The 21,771-nt window shown below is 47.1% G+C and overlaps 7 protein-coding genes across 7 annotated transcripts; 5 read left to right on the top strand and 2 right to left on the bottom strand.

Annotated features, from left to right (window-relative positions):
* Positions 1-14: 14 nt before the first annotated feature.
* Positions 15-1,432, bottom strand: GGS25DRAFT_532349 (uncharacterized protein; the record flags this gene model as incomplete). Its single annotated transcript, XM_049265580.1, has 1 exon — positions 15-1,432. The coding sequence occupies exon 1, from the start codon at positions 1,383-1,385 to the stop codon at positions 15-17; it is 1,371 nt and encodes a 456-aa protein (XP_049115531.1). The 5' UTR covers positions 1,386-1,432.
* A 374-nt stretch (positions 1,433-1,806) lies between these two features.
* On the top strand, positions 1,807-3,254 carry GGS25DRAFT_532347 (uncharacterized protein). The gene has a single exon (XM_049265579.1). The coding sequence runs from the start codon at positions 1,847-1,849 to the stop codon at positions 3,218-3,220; it is 1,374 nt and encodes a 457-aa protein (XP_049115530.1). The 5' UTR covers positions 1,807-1,846; the 3' UTR covers positions 3,221-3,254.
* Positions 3,255-3,406: 152 nt separating this feature from the next.
* Positions 3,407-6,778, bottom strand: GGS25DRAFT_522646 (uncharacterized protein; the record flags this gene model as incomplete). The annotated part of the gene is made up of 4 exons (XM_049264278.1): positions 3,407-4,006; positions 5,798-6,102; positions 6,168-6,663; positions 6,767-6,778. 4 exons carry the CDS (start codon positions 6,776-6,778, stop codon positions 3,407-3,409), a joined length of 1,413 nt encoding a protein of 470 aa, XP_049115529.1.
* Positions 6,779-11,508: 4,730 nt separating this feature from the next.
* GGS25DRAFT_320205 (methylenetetrahydrofolate reduct) lies at positions 11,509-13,872 on the top strand. The gene is made up of 2 exons (XM_049257809.1): positions 11,509-13,528; positions 13,586-13,872. Exons 1-2 carry the CDS (start codon positions 11,830-11,832, stop codon positions 13,756-13,758), a joined length of 1,872 nt encoding a protein of 623 aa, XP_049115528.1. The 5' UTR covers positions 11,509-11,829; the 3' UTR covers positions 13,759-13,872.
* Positions 13,873-14,633: 761 nt separating this feature from the next.
* GGS25DRAFT_320267 (uncharacterized protein) lies at positions 14,634-15,811 on the top strand. The gene is made up of 3 exons (XM_049257810.1): positions 14,634-15,275; positions 15,394-15,605; positions 15,684-15,811. Exons 1-3 carry the CDS (start codon positions 15,128-15,130, stop codon positions 15,735-15,737), a joined length of 414 nt encoding a protein of 137 aa, XP_049115527.1. The 5' UTR covers positions 14,634-15,127; the 3' UTR covers positions 15,738-15,811.
* On the top strand, positions 15,582-17,385 carry GGS25DRAFT_494535 (uncharacterized protein). The gene is made up of 3 exons (XM_049261358.1): positions 15,582-15,605; positions 15,684-16,471; positions 16,590-17,385. Exons 2-3 carry the CDS (start codon positions 15,830-15,832, stop codon positions 16,917-16,919), a joined length of 972 nt encoding a protein of 323 aa, XP_049115526.1. The 5' UTR covers positions 15,582-15,605; positions 15,684-15,829; the 3' UTR covers positions 16,920-17,385.
* Positions 17,386-17,827: 442 nt separating this feature from the next.
* Positions 17,828-19,865, top strand: GGS25DRAFT_494438 (molybdopterin binding domain-containing protein). The gene is made up of 7 exons (XM_049261357.1): positions 17,828-18,198; positions 18,260-18,268; positions 18,342-18,386; positions 18,461-18,555; positions 18,636-18,653; positions 18,713-19,005; positions 19,068-19,865. The coding sequence occupies exons 1-7, from the start codon at positions 17,983-17,985 to the stop codon at positions 19,373-19,375; spliced, it is 984 nt and encodes a 327-aa protein (XP_049115525.1). The 5' UTR covers positions 17,828-17,982; the 3' UTR covers positions 19,376-19,865.
* Positions 19,866-21,771: the final 1,906 nt, after the last annotated feature.

The raw sequence follows: 21,771 nt of genomic DNA, 5'->3' as shown, positions 1-21,771 counted from the left end.
CCCATGGTCCTCCCCTATAGCTCCAGGGAGACTCCTATTTCATTCTTCAATATCTGCCGAATATACTCCAAGAAGCTCTTTATAGACGAGACATCATGATACGCATCATTATAATTGACCGACAAGCTCAGCTTATTCTCAAACGTCCACACATACAGCAGCATCTGCCGCGTCATCATGCTCACACCGAAATGAAAATCCGTCAACTTCACTGCGCCGCCGCCATACTGGCTCGGCATGTTCTTCTCAATAATGCCCAAGCTGCTCAGCGTGACGCTGCTCGGCGGGTTCAGCGGCGCCGCCCCCTTGGGGCGTCTCGACAGCGTCTCGTAGTGGTGGCGCGTGGCCATGCGGTACGCGCTGCGGAACTCGTCGTTGTACCACCCTTTGTTGTAGTCCATGAACTGCGCGGTCATCTCGGCGAACGAGCTGCCGCGCTCCACCGTCGGCGACCGCCCCATCACGTACACCTGCACGGCGTGGTCTTTCCCGTTGTACGGCGCCGGCATGTACGTCCGCATGTTGATCGACATGACGGCTGCGTACTTCTCCAGGGACGCGTCGGGCGAGAGCGCGAAGACGGCGTTCGCTAGCGCGGCGTAGACGGCCGAGGTGACGCTGATGCTGCGTTGCTTGCACGCCGCGATCAGGGATGCGGTGGTGGTCTCGTTGAAGGTGACGGTGCTGCGGGCGGGGCTGCCTGGTGGCGTGGTTGCATCGCCTAGGTACCGCAGACCGCCCGCATGCACGACGTTCTTGTGGTGGTCCTCGATGTGCTTCCGCGCCAGTTCCTGGACCTCGGGTGTCTCCAAAGTTGGGGCTTTGATCGCATCCTCAAGTGTAGGGGAGATCTTGGTAATGTCATTGGTCCAGGATTCTGGAGACGGTGAAGGGGTGTTGGCTGCGAGCAGCGAGAAGAAACGGTCCATGAGTAAGCAGGTCCCCAGGCCGTCGATGCGCCAGTGCGAGCATAGGAAGAGAATCTGAGACAACTCGGGGAAGAAGTACATGCTGGGTGTATCCCTTACTGGATACGAGGCCAGCACACCGTCGGGATCGGTCGTCCAGTCCACAACGAATGACTCGTCGGCCCATTTCTCGACCGAGGATGCATCCGGTACGGTGTATGTCTTGCGAGCGTGGACGCCGTCTAGAGTGACAGCCAGTGCTGGGAAATCATAACGCAGTGCCTTCCATGCATCCCGCAGTGCCGTAGCCGTATCCTTCTGCGAAAAGCGCGGGCCAAGTTCAAAGGTGCATGCGCAATAGAGGCCCCAATGTTCACGGCCAATAGGTTTGAAAATCTGTGAGACGTGGTGATATATCTTCTCTACCCCGTCCAGCTCCTTGCTGAACACGCCTGGTGATACTTCGGACCAGTTCATCGTTGCGAGGTTCTTTCCAGAGTCAGAAAAAAATAAACTGATGAGATGACTGCACCCTTAGAATACAACACAACAAACCTATCAGCTTTCTGTGCGTAAGTTAGACAGACATAATACCAACTCTTATTCGAACTCAACATTAGGGGAATCTTTCAGATTTTGGGAGTTGCTTATTCCTCATCCGATACATGAACTCCGTGTTGAAAGTCCGATGGATATATAGAAGCACCACCACAACTAATCCTCCGCAAGCGTGGAATAAAAAAGGGAGCCTGTAAACCATACACAGCAGCACTATCAATACTCCTTTAGATTGACCGGTCTCATTTGTGAATTAGGCAGTATACCAGGCAGATAGATCACATCCCTCTTAGTGAGTAGTAGTTGATTCGCAGCCCCTTTTCTATATTCTCTCGGCCGCAGGAAACCCCTTACTCACATCCGTGCAGACGATATACATCATGTCCTGGTCAGAGGTCCAGCCCAGACATTGGCAAAGACCTTTGGGAGAGAATGAACGCATGATCAAGTGGATCGGCGATCGATCCCACCCAGCTGACCGCGAGCACTGGTCGATTACGGTTATCGGGACCTTCACCTTGTGGGGTTCATTAAAGGATAGTGACATATTGCCGAAAGTGCGCAATGCGTGGAAGTTGCTCCGCTTCCAGCACCCCAGCATAGCATCTACAGCCGGCACGGATGTCTTGGATTATCTTATTCCGGATCACACGGCTTTGGAGCAATGGGCCAGCGAGACTCTGCACGTTATCTCGGATGCCACCATCACTGCTGGGGATCTGGTTCCTGATCTCAAGCCGTCTCCCTATGTCACTGGGTATTTCCTCCCACACACAGGGGAGTTCGTATTACATACTGCACATTGGCGCACGGACGGCCCTGGTGCCTTGCAACTCCTGAACGCCTTTTTCGTGGCGCTTGCATCCGATGAAGACTCTGCAACGTTGGCTTGGGGTGAAGAACACGTTCGTCTAGCCCCTAGCATCGAAGAGGTGCTCGAGCTTCCCGAGAAAGCCACGCCCGAGATCCAGGCTGCCACAGCCGAGTGTCTCAAGAGCGGTGCGCTGGTAGCTGGTTCCATCGGCCTGCCCTTCCGCGCGGATCCCGACATCCGCCCCGGAAGGACAAACATGATTCGACGTAGACTGTCGGAAGCAACATCGAATGCCATATTGGCTCGCTGCAAGGAGCGAGGCATCAAGCCCCTGTCCGCCATCCATGCTTCCTTGGCGGCAGCAAACTTTGCTGGGAGCGCGTCGTCCCCCGATGGGACCGGGCACTATACTAGTACCATGCGGTTCAGCCTGCGTCCATACCTGAGAAAGCCGTTCGACTCGGCTCAATACGCGTCTGCTCTGTACACAGGTAGCTACATGGCCAAGGTAGCGCCAGACAGTTCCTGGGAAGAAAACGCGACGCAGTATGACAAGTTATACACGGCTGGCCTGAGTCGAGAATTCCTGATAGCACGCCGGCAATTCGCACTTCAGGTAAACGGGCTGTTGCAGCGCACTGGACAGCTGGGGCCGCCGAGGAGTGAGGTCGACATATCAAGTATTGAAGATGGTGACAAGCTGGTCACGCAGGTTCATTACTTCGGGGGTGGGAGGGAAGGAGGACTAGAGGTTCTGGACTTCAGCCTTGGGCTTGAAAGCACATCCAAGGAATCGTACCTGGTCTTCTGGACGTATAGAGGGAGGGTCGAGTTGAATCTGGTCTACAACGAAGCCTTTTACGACCAGGCTGTCATGGTGGGAATCTTGGATACACTAGAGGGCTCTTTGAGGAAGGCATTGCAAGTTGAGGGTTCATAGAGTGAAGGAAATTCAGAGTTGTTCACACGTGCTCAGGCCCAAAATATTAGAAGTATAAACTTTGGCAGGTTAGAAGACGTGAAATATGACCCTCTCGTGATTGATTTAACTAGACGACTAGGTAGGTACGTGTGGGTGAAAACCAAACCAGTTTCCTCGAGCTTCTTCCATCTCGTCCTCAATTCGTTATGCAGACTTCTTGCGTGCTAAAAGTTTCAACCGTGTGCCTAGCCATTTAATTTTCCTGTCCTTCAAAGCCTCAATCTCCTCTTTCAGAGCCTTTGAGTTCTTGATTCGATCGCCTACCAGTCGTCCGACACTTTCATTATACCAGCGCCTAGCTGGGCGTTTGTCAGCAAAAATGTACAAGTACCAACAACCTGAAAGCTCGTGACGCCCGTAGCATGCCCGGCACTCTGGAGTGTGGGTTGGAGCAGTTCCTTTTCGTATGTTACCACCAGTGTCGCTTCTTTTGCGCTTCGTGGTTCTGCTTCTCTTGCTGTCCTTGGGGCCGCTATTGCCAGTCGTGAGGGTGTTCTGTTCTTCATCCTCCGACTCTTCATCGTATTCGTCAGATCCCTCGAACGGGCTTTCACGGTTCTTTGACCCAAGGTGCATATCTTGAACCCAATCGCGAAGAGACGTAGCTGTGTACATAAAGGAATCTTGGCCCTTGAGCTGGAGACCTTCGTTGGCTTTTTTCAAAGTAACATATCCAGTCAGGCAGGTGCCTCCCGATGGCACGACTGAGGTCTGGAAGCCAGAACTGGTCTTCGTCGGGGATTTCTGGGTTGTTTAGAAGTACATTTAGGACCGCTGTCTTTCATTCCTCTACCCATGCGACTTAATCTTAACCCTAACCCTAACCTTAAGCCGCTTTTTTTTAATGTACATAGGGTACGAATAGTAAGACTCTTATAAAATTCTCTTCTTTTGATTAATATAACTTTTACCTCAATTATCGTGTTGTCTCATAGTATACAAACGCACTACCCGTTAAGATATCACGTTGACCTGATCAACCAGAAATCACATGACCTTGTTCTGACAGTAGGTTTTACTGATTATAACGTGTCGACGTCCCTTGGTAATATAATAGCTAGACAGATTTCAAGTGTATGATGTTCTTGATTTACATGCAAACGCGTTCGGAGTTATCGATCAAACGCTTGTCGTACATGTACCTACTAGGTAGGTTAACATCTAGTACCTACGATACCTACCTACATGTAGTACGCATGGTGATCAGGTCCGCACGGAAAATTGCATTGAAGCCCCGAATTACCCATAATATACTACAACCTGCCGTAGATACCTACGGTAATATACACACATATGTCTGTATCCTTCATCGTTGAGAAGTGTAGAAGAATGCAAGGAATCGTTGGAATATAGGGAGTGGTTTGCCACCAGGAATACATGTAAGAAGCTTCTTCTTCTGCTGGTTGAAATGTATAAATCTTACCCAGTACACCAGCTGGCAGTCTATATGTTCATCCTATCCATACCTAAAAGGCACTAGTCGAAAGGAGTTATTATAAAGGGCCGGCCCAGTAACATCGAGTTAGTCTATGCGCTGTAAATACGTCCACAGTCTACCTGCGCCCGCCAGAGCGGAATGTCCCTGCACCCGCGTGGGCTCGGCACCCCAAGAACCCGGGAGGAATACCCTATCCTGACAGGATGGATGGTATCCAGTAGCGTGGTTACATCATGTTTCTAAGTAGGGCTCTAAAGTAGATGGCCTATGCTAATCTGATCTGATTGCCTACCTTGGTAGGCAGTTTCAATGTACTTGATATCTATCATATGTGCCAGGCACTTCGATTAACACTCATCAATGCCTCGGGCCCGCAGCCAAACTGAAGCGCGCGATGCGACAGAAGCTGTCAGATATATGCAGCGTCTCAGGAAAAGCCATGTCTGCGTAATGCTATTCGTCAAATAAAGCAACAGCCCATTTACCCAAGTCTCCGGTATGCCGCTGAGCGGCGCAAAAGTGTGCTTACCCGCTGAATCAGCTTACAGTTTGACATTTGGTCAGCACCGCCCCAAGAAGAAGTTGGATGGATTACAGTGCTGGGGGAGGGGCGCTTTTTCCATTGCATGGATGCATCTTCAGTGAAGACGATGCTGGATGCTGATTATAATACGGTTTATCCATCTATCCGCCGTTGATAGGTGCTACCTCGGTAGTCAAATACTTACCTAGGTAATAAGTCAGATACGAGGTAATACCACATATGTGTGTAGGTAATCGTTTAAACCTCGTTTAATCTGGGGAGGGGGGGATATGAGGTTCGATAGCTCCTAGAATCAAAATCGCATCATACAAAGCTCGACAGCACGCGCTTCCATCTATCCATATAAAAATATTGTGTAAAACAATTGAGCCCCCCCTTTTTTTTTCAAACCGAACCTCCAACTCCGGCTATGTATCCATGGTATCATATTATATATTTTGTATGTATCATCTCTCCGTGTCCGAATCAATGCATGGACATCCGTAAGTCGTAGAGAAAAATGCTCTCTAGCACCACCAGGGCCTTATTATATATCCAATATCGCAGCATGTACTGCGGAGCCCCCTATGTTGGGGTTATTTAACGCAGACTCGTTCTGCGGTCCAGGCTTGAGATAGCAATTGCCCGGCGCGTCCCCATCGTAGGCAAAGGTACGGTTTGTCCACGCGGGGACGAAACTGACTCCTGCGCACGTGGCGTTTGTAGCCGTCGAGTTGATGGAGAAGTCTGCAGGGATGTAGAAGGAAAAAGAAGCGCAGGCGTCCATGCAGTCGTCGAAGTTGCCCACGAAAAGCGAGGAGAGGGGGGTGTTTGGCGCATCGCTGTTGCAGTATATCTTATATGTAGGTCTATGGTAGACTGGGATCTAACAGTGAGCTTGCTTCTTCATATATTAGAGTGTTGGTGAGATGTTCAAGACTCACACTGTGACCAGTACGTGGTTCCTGTTACTCCAGCCGAATTTGTTGAGCATCCTTTATCAGCCGATGCTGTTGCTGATGCGGTCACGGTAACAGTCGCCGGGGAAACTGCTGTTGCACTCATCGCAGCCAATCGCGCTTCGGCATCGTTGGCGCGACTTGCCTCCACTCCTGTTCCCGCTGCTAATCCTATCACGGCTGCGGATAGGATCGCAATAATGAGGGATAAGATAAACACCAAGACCGAACACCCTAGGATTCGTTTTCGTGCTGTCCCCTTCTCAGATGGCGGTTGAGGGAGATATGCCATTTGCTGATATGCAGGCGCTGAGCCTTCGTATGGAGCATAACTCGGCTGTATCGTTGACGGGTTTGTAGACTCTTCTGGCTTTACGGACGGTGTTGGTGTTGGTTGTCCATACCCTGCAACTTCTGGCACAGCAGGCGGGTGATGAACCTCTGGAAAGTTATTAGGTGCTAACTCAGGCGCTTCATCGTACTACAGTATCATTAGTATATTTACTTAAGTATAAGTGATTTTTTCTTTATTAAGTCCTTGCCCCCAACAACCCCTTGAACTGGGACAACAGGAAGTTCCTTACTCTTGGTGACATCTTTGAACAGCAGTCACAAGGACGACGATAGGTACCTAGTGTTCTGGTTTGAGGATATTGTGGAATTCCCTAGAACCACCACAATTCCTAAAAATGACGATCAGAAAGAGAGCTTATAGTCAGTGCTTATGAAAAAAAAAAACAGAGCTAGAAATATTGGCGGGTGACGGCATATTAATGAATTACATACAGCATACCTACCTAGCACACACACATGCGTAGTAGTATGTATACAAGCGGGTTAGGGTCCAAATAATATCCATCGGATCCATCAGGTCCCTCAGGTCCATCCTTGCGCTTCAGATAATAGATATCTGCGAAATCTAACCAATCCGGAAACAATCCAGCCTCTGACTATTAGGTCCCATATATAAACGGTACCGAAATCGACACGCGATTCGGCAGGCTTCGACAGGCTTGCATGAAGAAGGGAAGACCGGGGCCTCCGTAACCAGATGCAACCTAGCAGAGGGCTGGAGAGTTACAACGGCCCAGCTGCGGAATTTGAATGAACCCTTTACAGCCATGGTGGCATGGTCTAGTACATATATGTATGTAGCTTCGATAGTTACATACCTGCTTGATCGGTGTTAAGTAATTACCTAACCTAACACAATACAGATCTATACAGTATGATCAATAAGTCAGTATGTCGTTCAAAGGATCAGTTTCACGATACCCACCTAGCAGATGCTTGGACATTGAGATATCACCAGCAATGGCTGACTTTTTCTAAAAAGAGCACCTATCACCTGGAAACACGGTCCTATGAATCAAGCGGAATACCTTCGGATATGTGTTTCCAAGATCCAAGTTCCAAGTTGGCTAGTAAAAGGTGTATACATAAAGTTACCTAACCTAGTACATAGTAATAGGGACCCCGGCCCCCAAAATGCGCTAGAAGGGTACTACCTACACTGCCTACATGTACCTGGTCTTCAGGAACACAGATCCCGCGTGTGACGAAATTTATTGTAATAACCTTTACGTACTGCATCTACGTACTACTAGTAGTAGTAGGGTACTGTTGGGATATTGAATCCCAAGAAGGCCAAAAATAATGAAGGAAAACCTATAGAATGAACCCTCCATAAAAGGATGAATCCATCTATCAAGGAGTTATTATGAATTGCTATCAAGGCAAGTAGAATACCTAATAATAAACAACTACTTACCTACCCAACCTAACCTAGGTACCTCTGTATGCACAAAGGAGCTCCAAGAGGCTGAACAAGATGCGATTTGGAGGCACAGACATTAAGCGGCTAGACCCGATAAGTCCCTGGAAATCGTAGCAACTAACTACATAGGGGCTCTCTAGTACCTAACCTAGTACCTAACCTAGTACCTACCGACATGGAGTTGGATGCTAGAAAGGGCTATTAGACACTCATTCCTACATCCATAGATGTAGTATAGAATTTAGTGATTCTCTTATTAAGCAAGCACCTGATAATTGAAACATGGATGAATCGTGCGATCAAAAGAACACAGAGTCACAATACAGACAACATTGAACAAGGCATACATAGGCATTGCAAGCATTGAATACGAATGCTGACGCCAGCCAGATTGTCCAAATATTGTCATAGCCCTAGAACACTGGAGTCCTTGGGGGATCCACAAGGCTAAAAGAAGAGAATAGCCCGCCTAACAGAAGAAGCCCCGGAGAAACTCCACAGCACTAGAAGCTTAGCACTTGCACAGCTGCCGTTAATCCCTGAACTAGCGCTGGGAGCTGTGCCTTAAATCATTAATAGCGCCTGGAGCCACTTCCCCAGCCTGCCCAGGTGCCCAGTAAACCCGAAATCACATGCCGCGCCTAAATTACATGCACCTATTCTCTTTGGCCTTCTTTTTTCTCGCTATTGCTTCATGGCCCCCAACATGTTTTCCATGACACTCATTCATGCGTAGAACCAAAAAATACTACCACGTGGCAGTGTCGTACTACAATGCTGGGACGAAGTAGATGTTATCAAACTTACCAGGAGATGTAAGTTGTAATGGCAATCATACATCCGACCTTGCCTACTCCACTATCTGAGCAGGAGTATCTCACACAGAAAACATGATATCAATGTCATACCAAAGATCTTGTGGGGGAGTTCCAATAGTGCCTCATAAATTACCTAGGTAGATTAGGATCATCCAGGTAGGCCTCTTCAAAATATCACACTTCCACCTCCCGAGAGCACTATAGCCACCTACCTTATACCAATTTGAAGCAGCTCCTCGCAGGGGCGCTACACCTCCAAGAGAGCTATTCAAGAACAGACATCGGAGTGGTATTATGGCATAGTTACTTGACTTGACATTACAGGATCATGCGGCTAACGATTATCCCGAGCTGAAAGAGGGAGGGCCCCTTAACCCCTTACGCCCTTATGCACTCTACATCCAGCCCTATAGTTATCTGGAGGGCAAGCCGCTTCCTACCATTGGTCAGGTTCGTTCATTAGAAAATTTCACTAAATATGATTATGATTAAGTGCTTATTGTAACATCTGGGTCTTTGGGGTACAATAATGTGAGCACATGCTTGCTCACTTATCCTCTATCAAAACATATGAACATAGTAGTTTTGCCGGTCATTGAATATTACCTAACGTGGCTTCACATATACATAAGACAATATGGTCCTATGTTGCGTCGTAGAATCTATGTAAGCCCACTCTCTTCGAAGGGGTGTCACATGACTAAACCAGAAGGCGCGGAAACATCAATCCTGTATAAATCGAAGAACTTCATCGGCCTAGGAGGCGATATTGGTACTAGTCAGAGGTTTTTGTTTCCGTTTTAAATCATGAATATAAGACTTTACTCGATTTATACCAAATCATACCTACATAATTATCAGGCTTTCATGCTTCTAAAGTGTCATCAGGCGGGACCTAGAAGGCGCAGAACAACGCCGTTATTGCGCTAGGTAGTCCAACTATACATTTTGAAATAGACACAAATAACTCAGTTAGTATTTCAGTATGGCTAACACAAGTCATTACAGTTAATATTTTCTTCGAACACCGTCCATTGACTTGTAGTTGTTCTCTCCTGTTTCCCTAATAAACTAGCATAGGTACCTGAGCATAGATCTTAAATAAGCGGATATTTCTTAATTATGAACAACGTATAACACACCGCTCCTATAGGCCCATCGGCCACCGTGCGACAGCAAGGTTGATTCCGAGTCTCTTTATTTGGTATGTATGTATGTACTGTGATAGCGGTTAGCTACCTGTTAGAGATTTCGACAGCAACATGCCAGTCACCACTGTTATCTGATGCATCTACAGATGCTGTACATCATTGATGGTTCCAAGCCACTTGAAGCATGTCGTCATTAACATTGAACGTATGTTATACATGTGTACTTGGCTAGTTACATGTAGGTATGAGTAAGCTGAGTAGGTACATAGCCCGAGCATTGAACTTGGAAATGTTTTGAGGTTATTATATAGTTAACCCGTAAGAGCCAGGACATAAACTAGGACATAGTCAAGCACGCATCTACCACACATGGAACTGATCAGCCTCAATAGAGCATATTTCTCCAAATGCTCTTGCCTAGAACGATACATAGGGCATCATCTATTAATTTGAATCTCTGTGTACACGTATGTAAGCAAGGAGGAAGTTGCAGTGGTGAGGTGGTTAGAGTTTCTGGCACTGGCGGTCAGCTGATTCTGTTGAGGCCAATAGAAACTCAACTGATACTCTAGCGGTGAAGCGGGGGCAAGCCCTACCGATCGGAGACAGGGAGCAAGGGAGCAAGTGCACATGTGGGTTACAGTTACAATAGGTACCTACTCCAACCAAGAGGGGTGGCGATGAGGGGTAGTTAGTTCCTGGCTTTAACTTTATGCTGTAGCGGCCATTGCAAATGATATCAGATACCGGGAACCTGGTATTAATTCTTTTTTATATGAACGCCGAGAGAGACGAATATAGCAATTGGAACACTATGCATGTGTTTTACGTTTACATAGTAGTTACCGTAGCTACTAGGTAGTCACTAGTAACATTCAATTTGCGTGCAAGAAATGTTACCCTCGATGTTACTGCATACCAATAGGTGCCTAGATATCTTATATCTCCGGATTTGCATCCGTTGTAATCCGGAGATCAACTAATCCATACATTGAATAGTACCTTCCTACTAGGTACCGACAGCACAAGCGTGGAACCCTCGATCAGGGACATCTTCCATACACCTCCATGGATGTCGTACCACTAGCAGTGCCTACTTTGGTATAGGTACATAAGCCCCATATGAATGGTGAACTTTAAGGTACATAGGGCAGGAGTCAGGGCAGGAGTCAGGGCAGGAGTCAGGGCACCCGGCGGAGTATCTGTCGACCGTAGCTGCCTACATACATAGTACTATAAGCAGTAAAAGCTCGAATTAGCCCAATGGCGTTAGGCCCGAGTGATTAGACCAATCAGAAGGACTCCAGACTCGGAATGACGGGTGGGAGCGTTGGCGGGAACCTTGGGACTTTCCAGAATTGCAACTTCAAGGGATTCGATCCATCCGCAATTCTCACAATTCTGAACAATCCATATTCATAACTTTTCCTTTTTTTTCATCTTTTCTCCTACCCCATCCCACAAACTTTTTTTCTTACGGTTTATTTTACTTGGGGAAAAAGGATTGCTAACTCCAAATTATTTCCTTTTTTTTTCCTCCCAGGGAAAATAATTAATAACGTTCTGAGCTTGAGAGGCATTTCCTATGTTTCCCTTGGTGTGAGAAGGAAGATACTAAGTTAGGTAGCTAGCTAGGTAGCTAGCTAGGTGAGTTCGCTAGTTGGATTTTTTTTTCTTGGATGTTTTTTTCCCCCAATGCTATTTCGAATCATATGTTTCTACGCCAGCCTCAATTCTTCTACCTTCCCTTTCTGTGGTACTACATGTGACGGTCGTACCTATATATTTGCTCCGGCTAACTTGTCCTTCGTACGTAGGTAGATTTTGTTCGTAAAGTACTACACTTGAATTAGGGCTTCCCATCTAAGGAGTTGCTGTATTGCCCTTCCCTATTCACCAAGATGCATATCCACGAAATGCTCGCGGACGCCGAGAGGACTGGTCAGCCGTCCTTCTCCTTTGAATACTTCCCTCCCAAGACAGTCCAAGGTGTGCAAAACCTGTACGATCGAATGGAACGTATGTACGACTTCGGGCCTAAATTTATCGACATAACATGGGGAGCTGGAGGGCGTATCGCTGAACTGACCTGCGACATGGTTGTTCAGGCCCAAGCTTATTTTGGTCTCGAGACCTGCATGCATTTGACTTGCACTGATATGGGGGAGGAGAAAATCAACGATGCGTTAAGGAGAGCGTACAAAGCTGGCTGCACCAACATACTGGCATTACGAGGAGACCCCCCACGAGAAAAAGAGAAGTGGGTAGCGACCGATGGCGGTTTCCAATATGCGAGAGATCTTGTCGCTCACATACGGAAAACCTACGGGAATCACTTCGACATAGGTGTTGCCGGCTATCCAGAAGGTTGCGACGACAACAAGGATGAGGATTTGCTGCTAGATCACTTGAAGGAGAAAGTCGATATGGGCGCCACGTTTATTGTCACCCAGATGTTTTACGACGCTGATAATTTCGTGGAGTGGGTGGGCAAGGTGCGAGCAAGGGGAATCACTATTCCCATAATTCCCGGGATTATGCCCATTGCAACCTACGCTAGCTTTATCCGACGAGCGAATCACATGAACTGCAAGGTGCCTGAGGATTGGATGACAGCACTTGAACCGATAAAGAATGATGATGCTGCCGTGAGAGAGGTTGGGAAAACGTTGGTCGCTCAACTGTGCCGAAAGATCATGAGCGCCGGCATTGTCCATCTTCACTTTTATACGATGAACTTGGCACAAGCAACCCGCATGGTTCTGGAGGAGTTAGATTGGATGCCGACTACGAACCGTCCTCGAAAACAGCCCTTGCCGTGGAAGCAATCTCTTGCCCTTGGCCGACGCGAAGAGGACGTCCGTCCCATATTCTGGCGCAATCGTAACAAATCTTACGTTTCGAGAACCCAGGACTGGGATGAATTTCCAAACGGCAGATGGGGTGATTCGCGTTCCCCAGCCTTTGGCGAATTGGATGCGTATGGCATTGGCCTAACTGGTACCAACGAGTCCAACCGGAAGAGATGGGGTGAACCTAGTTCCGTGCAAGAGATTGCGAACTTGTTCGTCAGGTACATCGAAAGAGAGATTCCTTCTTTGCCCTGGAGCGAAGCGCCCCTGACTTCTGAATCCGACGCCATCAAGGACGAACTCATCAAGTTAAACCAACGTGGCTTGCTGACTATCAACTCTCAGCCAGCCGTAGACGGTGTTAAGTCTACGCACTCCGTCTATGGATGGGGCCCCCCGAATGGGTATGTGTATCAAAAGGCTTATCTAGAACTGCTAGTGTCTCCTGAATTATACCCAGAGATCATTCGGAGGATTGATGCAAATCCGGATCTGTCGTACTATGCTGTGACTCGATCCGGGAAGATCGAGACAAATACTCCATCCGAAGGACCAAACGCGGTTACATGGGGTGTCTTCCCAGGCAAGGAGATTGTTCAACCCACGATCGTCGAGAGCATCAGCTTCTTAGCCTGGAAAGACGAGGCCTTCAGGCTTGGCATGGACTGGGCTCATTGCCACGACGCCAACTCGCCCAGTCGCGTTTTGATTGAGAAAGTCATGAATGAGTGGTATTTGATTAACATTGGTTAGTAAATCTCAAGTCCGTCAAGCCCGTCAATGAGCAAAGCTAACAAGAGGCCAGTCAATAATGACTTCCGTCAGCCACGAGCTATTTTTGAGCTCTTTGATGGGCTGGCTGTCAAAGACATTAATGTGCCCGCAAAATCAGGGCAAAATGGTCAGGCTAATGGGGTTCACGGGGAGTCAAACAGCAATTCATCCATCAACGAAAATGGAGCAGTCGCAGTAGCATGAGCTTTTGCGACAGTATAGGCAGGTAACGGCGCATTTGAACTTTTCAACAAGCATTTGGCTACACTGGGTGACGGGAGTTACGATTTCAACAAGCATATATCCAGGCGTTTGGAAACGGGGTCCAGATTTTTCAACAAAAAATCGGAGCACAGGTTTATGGGTTAATGATAACCTGGAAAAGGGATAGGCTCAAAAAGGCTGTGCCGCATTATATCTCAACGATACCCCTTAGCTATGAAAGATGACGATTTTGAAATGAAGTATTGAGAGGGGGGTTTTCTTTTTTCTCTTATGATTTATGGAGGCGAGTAATACACCAGAGGTATTCAGCGGGTGAGAAAATAAGGGGAAGTTGGAGAAAAGACACGACGCAAAATAATTCATGCGAGATAAGGTATATTGCCGTCTCAGACAGCAAACCAGCTCCAAGTATCTTATCATTACGAATGAATCAGAATTGAAAGATTTCAGTGAAGAAAAAAAGACAATTAAGAAAACCTCTTCGGACTGTAATAGGGGTTTGGGGGTTTAGGGGTTTAGGGGTTTGTTAGGGGTTATGTGATAAAGCGGCTCAACAACTTAACGTCGCATCAAGCGATCAATATCCCAGATTTTACCCCTGAGTATCCATGAACGGAGTTTATATTAGTTGGGCTAAACCCCCTGTAGATTAGCAACCTACATAGTACTAGGTACCTGTATTCCCACCGCCATTACACCGTTAAGCAGGCGGACGGAGTGAGAGCCCCAGCGTTTTATGGGTTCCTCTTTGCCACTAAACCCCCTTTAGCGCCAACGCGAAATGGGGTCGTATGGTTGATTTTACAGCAGAGCATGCAGAACACCTAACTTTTCCATCTGATCTGCTCATCCGATTTTCTATCCTTCTCACACCTACTTACTTACTCTGACTCGGTTTCTCTCTCTGTCTTCTCTCTTACTCATTATACTAAGCCGAGTTTATTCGATTCATGGAATAAACTGCGGAAAGCACAAAGAAGACCAGATGCAGTATACAGTTGTCTTAACTTGAGACCTGCCTGTCGATCTACCTACCTACATACCTAGGTTAGGTAACTAGTAGGAATTTCCCCTGTCCTGTAACTATCTCTTACCTGAAGTCACACAAAGATCAGCTACAAGGTACCTGGTAGTTAGCACATGCAGCCTCCTTTTACTACTGTCTACTACACCGTCCTTGTTCCTTGCTAGTTCATTTAGAGTTTTTATTTTTTATTATTAATTTCTTCGGTTTTATTTTTTCTCCTTCCTCTTCAGAAGCTTTGCCTTGCTTCATAACCTATCCTTTTTTTTTTTTTCCTAAAAACTCCCCTTTCCAGCTAGACGGGGATTTGGAATTGGAATTGTCATGAGTTCCATAAAGATTAGTCCGGAATTGCCTCCGAACGACGTGATCGTGCTGCGGAATCTTGCCGACGACATTCAGCGGTACCAAGAAAACGCCGACCCGACCTCCGCAAAGCCGTCGGCATCCGGCCAAGGAGATGCCAATGGATGTAGGTCCCACTTCTTTATAAAAACATGAACGGGGGAAAGTTATCAAGGCAGATGGATGTCAAGGAGCCACCCCGGCGTCCGGGATTTTTCGTGTTAACTTGGATTCCTTTTTGTTAGCCGCTGGCCACCATTACACCTCGCCGTCCAGGGACGAGCAAGACCTCAAGCGGATGAGAGCTTCTAACGACCCGGGAAACCAAGACTTTGAGCCGTCGGTCATCTGCTCCGCCGACCTGCGGGATCTGGCTACCCGGCTGCACCCCGTGGTCTACAAGCATGTCTTGCTACCGTATATAAAATGGGCTCAGGGTATTGCCAGACATCCAAGGGTGAGTACGATGGCGTCTATTGGCTACCTAAAAGGGGTGCTTTTTATCAATTCTACATGTATACTAACAGATTATCAGTACGATGCTACGCCATTTACTTCTATATTCAACTTGGCCTTTTCAATTTCATGATCTTGCTTTTCTCTTAAAGAGACTATTTTGAGTCCTGCTTAAGATGAATAAATCCCTAAGTAGTTTGCTAATGAGTAATCAGCGATGTAATCATGGTCACACACCTGATCATCTACTTCACCACCTCTGTCCCTAGCGCCTTGTTCCTCTTCTACCATTTCACCTATCTCCATGGAATTATCCACTTCGTCATGCAGTTCTACTATTTGGGGACGTATACGTTAATGATGCATCAGCACATCCATGGCGGAGGTGTGTTGCAGAAGCGACCTTTGCTTCGAGTATTCGATACGGTTTTCCCGTACATCACGGACCCCTTAATGGGGCATACGTGGAACAGCTACTACTACCACCATGTCAAGCACCATCACGTTGAAGGGAACGGGCCTGACGACCTCTCGTCCACGATCCGCTACCAGCGCGACAACATCTGGCACTTCCTGCACTACATCGGGCGTTTCTATTTCCTGGTGTGGCTAGATCTGCCCCTGTACTTTCTCCGCAAGGGGCGTCTTACGTTCGCTCTGAAGGGGGCATTCTGGGAGCTCATGAACTACTCCAGTCTCTTGATCCTGTTCCTGCTTAACAGCCGCCCCACGTTCTTCGTCTTCTTGCTCCCTCTCGGATTACTCCGCGCCGGGTTGATGGTCGGTAACTGGGGACAGCATGCTCTGGTAGATGCGGATGAGCCCGACTCCGACTACCGATCTAGCATCACCCTGATTGACGTCCCTGTAAGTCATGACCTCTTTTCCCTATTCACATACTCTTCAACCCCCTTCCCCCTTTCCCCCACCCAACATACAAGAAAACATAGACACAGCACTTATCTCCCACTAACCCAACAAACAGAGCAACCGATTCTGCTACAACGACGGGTACCACACGTCGCACCACCTGAACCCGCGGCGGCACTGGCGCGAGCACCCGGTGCACTTTTTGGCGAACAAGGGGACGTACAGCTCGGAGCACGCGCTCGTCTTCCACAACATCGACTACCTCGAGATCACGGTGCGGCTGATGCTGCACCACTACGAGCACCTCGCCCGCTGCCTCGTGCCCATCGGCGAGCGCCAGATCGCCATGACCATCGAGCAGCGCGCCGCCATGCTAAGGCGCTGCACCCGCCGCTTCAGCGAGGAGGAGATCAGCGAGAAGTTTGGCGCTGCGAAGGCGAAGTAGGCTTGCTTGCCTACCTAGTATGACAAACGGTAACGCTTGGAATTGGAAAGGGGGGAAGGGGAAGGGGCATGAGAAAGACGAGGTGATGAGGTGCTTAATGCAAAATTGCAGACTCTCGATGAATACCTAGGTACTCAAAGCTTGGAGTTCCCGGGATAGACGAAAAAAAAAGAAAAAAGTTCCATAGATGGGATAGGTTAGGTGTCTTGGTAGAATAGTGATATACATAGAGATGCCTGGTTTTCCATACCTGCTGTAGATACGATACCTTGGTAGGCATCTGGTATGGATAATAAATAGACTCAATAGACTACACTTGCTTGTCTTGCCTTTGGTGTTCTTTGTTGTTAGTGGTCTCCCCTGGATGGGCAAGTAGTAAGTAACTATACATATGGGCCTCGAGTTTACCTAAGACATATGACGCTTTAGCTTCAATGTTGGGTTAAGGGGGAAAAGCTGATGAATCAAAGACTACTTACTAACCTAGCACATTAACCTAGATCCATTCATTATTCAAATAACTACCAACTAACCCCCCGAAGATCTTCCGGCCTCTACCTACATCACACCTAGAACTAGTTTACCTAACCTAGGTAAATAGTGGACCGCTGTTGGTTGGTAAGGAGGGGCATCCAATGACCACACACCACCACCACCACCACCACCACCAACCGCTAACCACTAACCACTGAACTTCCAACATCAAAGGCTGCCAACACTTACATACCTCCAGAGCTACAAAAGGCCACCCACCCACCTACCAGCCCAGCCCTCATAACCGCCAGCTTCCCTCACAAGCCATTCCCAACCACCGTCTTAGCGCCCGCCCCGCCCGCCTGTCACTACCACAAGGTTCGGAGAACTTGATTCTGATTCTCTCGTGCACACTCACAACTTGGCTTGAAGAAACGTCTGGCCTAAGTATCTAACCTAGGTTACTTACTTACTTACTTACTACGTCACCTGCCTACCAACCCAAACCTATCGGCGATTTCCTATCCTGGCAGCCAGGCAAAGTTCGGAGGCTACCTACCTACCTACCTACCCACCCAAGGTACCGTATATGATCTCGCGGCTCTCACAGCTCGCGCGCCACCTCTCCGTAGGATCTCGTTCGGGACTACTAGGTCCTGCTACTGCTGCGATATCCAGCTCCAGCTCCAGCTCATCCGGTGGGAGGGTATTACCGAGAGCGATGGCTTCGGCAGATGAGCGCAACTCGCGGACGATCCATACGGCGGCATGTCTGATCATTGGCGATGAGGTGCTTGGGGGAAAGGTGAGTCTATTGTTTATTTTATTTAATACTTGCTTTGCTACAAAATGCTAATTCGTCCCAGACAACCGATGTGCGATTTCACCTACCTAATGATAGTCACGTCTTGAACCATGCCAATGGCTAATTAGAAATTATGGTGATAGACAAACTCGGCCTATATGGCTAAGTGGTGTTTTTCTTTAGGCATAGTACGGGCTCCTGCATTTTTTGCTTACCCCTGACTACACAACTCAGGCTTGTAGTGAGCTCACACGTTTTGCAGAACTTGAAAAGGGTTGAGGTTGTCGAGGACGATGAGGCCGAGATTATAGAAGCTGTGCAGAGGATGAGCGATCGTTATGACTTTGTTGTGACTAGGTAGGCACCTAAACCCCAAGGAGGAAAAACCATCCGTCTTCTTCTCCCTGATCTGTATGACCGAGCTAATCCGCGGCCAGTGGAGGTATAGGACCGACGTAAGTTAGGAGCTTCGCCCTCGTTCTTGTAGAACTTGTAGAAAACTTACCCATGTTAGGCATGATGACATTACTTACCAATCTATTGCCAAAGCCTTCGGGTTAAAGCTAATTTTACACCAAGAGGCTTACGAGCGCATGAAGAAGCTGACCAAGCCTCACCACTCTCACCCCAACTTTAGCTGGGATGTGGAGTCGCCGGCCAAGACAGCCCGGCTCCGCATGGTCCAACTACCTACGGACGAATCTCGGGACCTTGCTAAGCAGGCCCTGTTTCCTCGAGATACCCTCTGGGTTCCTATATGTGTAGTAAATGGGAACGTCCATATTCTCCCAGGTGTACCGAGGTTGTGTAAGTTGATGGGGATCATCAGTGCTCATACCCTACACACCAAATGCTAACACAAGCACCAGTTGAAAGCCTTCTTGAAGGCCTCAAGCCGTTCATAATTGAAAGATTGGTAGACCCGGAGGGGAAAGGCATCCACAGAGTGATTATCTCAACTCCGATGTCCGAGAGCTCCGTTGCTAGCTACCTCACTGAACTGGCGGCCAAAGTTGAGCCGAAAGGAGTCAAAGTTGGAAGCTACCCAAGATGGGGAAAGAAAAACAACTCCGTCACGCTTGTCGGAAGGGACATAGAGTATATTGAAAGCATTGCGCCGGAGGTTATCGAAAACGTCCGAGGGAAGCGAGTGAATTCGGAGGATGAGGAAGATTAACTGTAGGCAGTGGCTTGGGTAGGTTGTTTTCGATACTGATGTGGCTGATATGCCTAATATTGGCGATATTTCAATTACTCGGTATGGAGAATAGTTACCAGCTACAAAGGCTGAAAGGTCGGCCGATTGTTTCGTAACCCCTCCCCACGTTTTGTGTATATCAATGGAGAAGGTGTCAATGAGATCGTCGGTGATCGTGCAGCTGATTCGGTAGCTCCGTTAAAAGTCCTTTCTTTAGATTAGCATGTGGTCAACGTAGATTTGTAGGTGTGAGTTGCCAGGCGGTAGGCAGGTATGCAGCAGGTATGTAAGTTGTGCATTCTTTATTCGTTAAATAATGGTTAGTGTATGTGAAGTTACGGGACCATATGTGGATTCTAATGGAGTTTACCTGGTTCAAAGTTGTTAGGATACCTGGGCAGTTTCAAAGAGTGAACTTCGTCATTAGCTAATGATCTGTAAACGCGTATGAGATTAGGGATCGCGTATGGGTTGGTGGTTTTTTTTTGGTTTTTTTTTTTTTTTTTTTTTTTGGGAGGGGGGTTAAAAAAAAGAAGGGAAGAAGGGAAAAAGGGAAAAAAAGTTCCGCGTTTCAAGGAAAACAAAAACCCGAGAAGGTCATCATCATACTACTCGTAAAACGTTTGACATTTCCTTCAGGATGATTGATCCATCAAGAATTAAAAAACAACATGAAAGAAATAGTTCAAATGTTACTGTTAACTAAAAACTAATTCAAACTTTCAAAAGCATCAATACATACATACATACATGTATGAATCAGTATTATCTTAGCGAGCTTAGACTTGAAATTTTTTACGCCACACACGCACAGCCACCACAGACATGGACCGTGCCAATGTATCTGTGGGGCTGTGCGTGTCGTGTCAAAATTTCAAGTCTAAGACACGAGTGTGAATTTTTGAGGTTGCTCCCTGAAACGCCATACAAATTTTTTTCATCTTTGCGACGAAATAATCAATAACTAAACAACAAAAATAGATATTCTGAATTTCTAAACGCTCGGAGGTAGATAGATTCCATATCAAGCCCTGTATATAATTTTTATATGTTATAGTGGAAAGATTCAAAAAACATAGACAAAAACCTAAATTTAGGTTGCTCCCTCAACCTTCCCAAACCAAACCAATTACCACCCCTATTAAGCGACAGCGAAGCAACAAAAGGCCCTATCCATTTCAAACAAGCTCTTAGGGCTAGTGATAGATATTCTAAAGCCCGTTAGCATTTTTTCTGATTTCTCTGGCGTGATGTTGATGTATTATTTGATTCGAGGGGTGAAAATCCCAATTTTTTACCATTATATAACACTGACACTCAGCGATAATATAACCAACAATGTTCCAATCAATCCCAAACTTTGTTGATAGCTTAAAGCATATTCTTTCTAGCCTCGACCACGCTCGTATTGTTATTTAAGAGCGTGGCTCTTTGAATGGCTCTTTAAATGGCTCTTTGAATGGCTTGACTGGATTGATGGTACGGTATGTGCCATCTGGGTTCAACGCGCTGTATTTCGTCTCGACGCGTTATTATTCTCGTGGCCTGGACAGGCTATAAAAAGACAATTGTTTATCCATTATTATGCGTGGGAAACTATTTGGCGTATCGCGTAAGTTTGATGTTGCAACTGATGGGAGTGACGATACTTAACTTTGTGGAATATACCAACTACCAAACGCCGTAAAAATACAAAAAAAATTGTATTGAATTCGCAGTATTTTAATTATTTGTATTAGAGTAAATTTGGATGTTTATTTCTTGATTGTAATAATTATTTTGATACTTTTGATTTTTGTTGTAGGGGGCTATTATATAAACGATCACACTCGTGCCTCAGACTAGGAGACGGTTTTGCGTGGGAGGGGGTGGGTCTTGGATCTGATTGGCTGAAAATAAAAAGGTACAAAGCAAAACCGTCCTCCTAGTCTGAGCCACGCTGAGATAAAATCAGTATGATGATGCATGTTTATCTGTTTATCTCCTTTTCAACGATATGCAGATATCCACAGACGCAACGCACGTTCATTTGCGGGGTCAAGCACCCCCTGTCTGGAAAACGAGATTATGAACGATACTTAGTACCTGCCTAGTAACTACTGGTTAGGAACTTGGAAGCACTAAACAGGAAATCTGGATCTTATGTATCTAGGTACTCCCGAGTCATGACCCTATGGTATCTAACGGGCGGAGATTTTAAGGTTCCGTCAGGCTTCTAGAAAAGTTTAAAATGGCACTGATTCTAGGCTCGGGCACAACGGGCAACAGCTAAGGCAACTAAAATAGGCAGGTACATAAAAGAAGAAGGAGAACTTGGAGAAGAAGCAGGGAAATAAAAGGCGTGATGGGGCCCAATGAAGAGTAGCCCTTGGAGG

This window comes from Hypoxylon fragiforme, assembly GCF_022984875.1.
Source record: "Hypoxylon fragiforme strain CBS 206.31 chromosome Unknown GGS25scaffold_6, whole genome shotgun sequence".
NCBI classification, from domain to species: Eukaryota; Fungi; Ascomycota; class Sordariomycetes; order Xylariales; family Hypoxylaceae; genus Hypoxylon; species Hypoxylon fragiforme.
The sequence above is the reverse complement of the archived record's forward strand: the minus strand, read 5'-3'. Positions and strand labels throughout refer to the sequence as shown.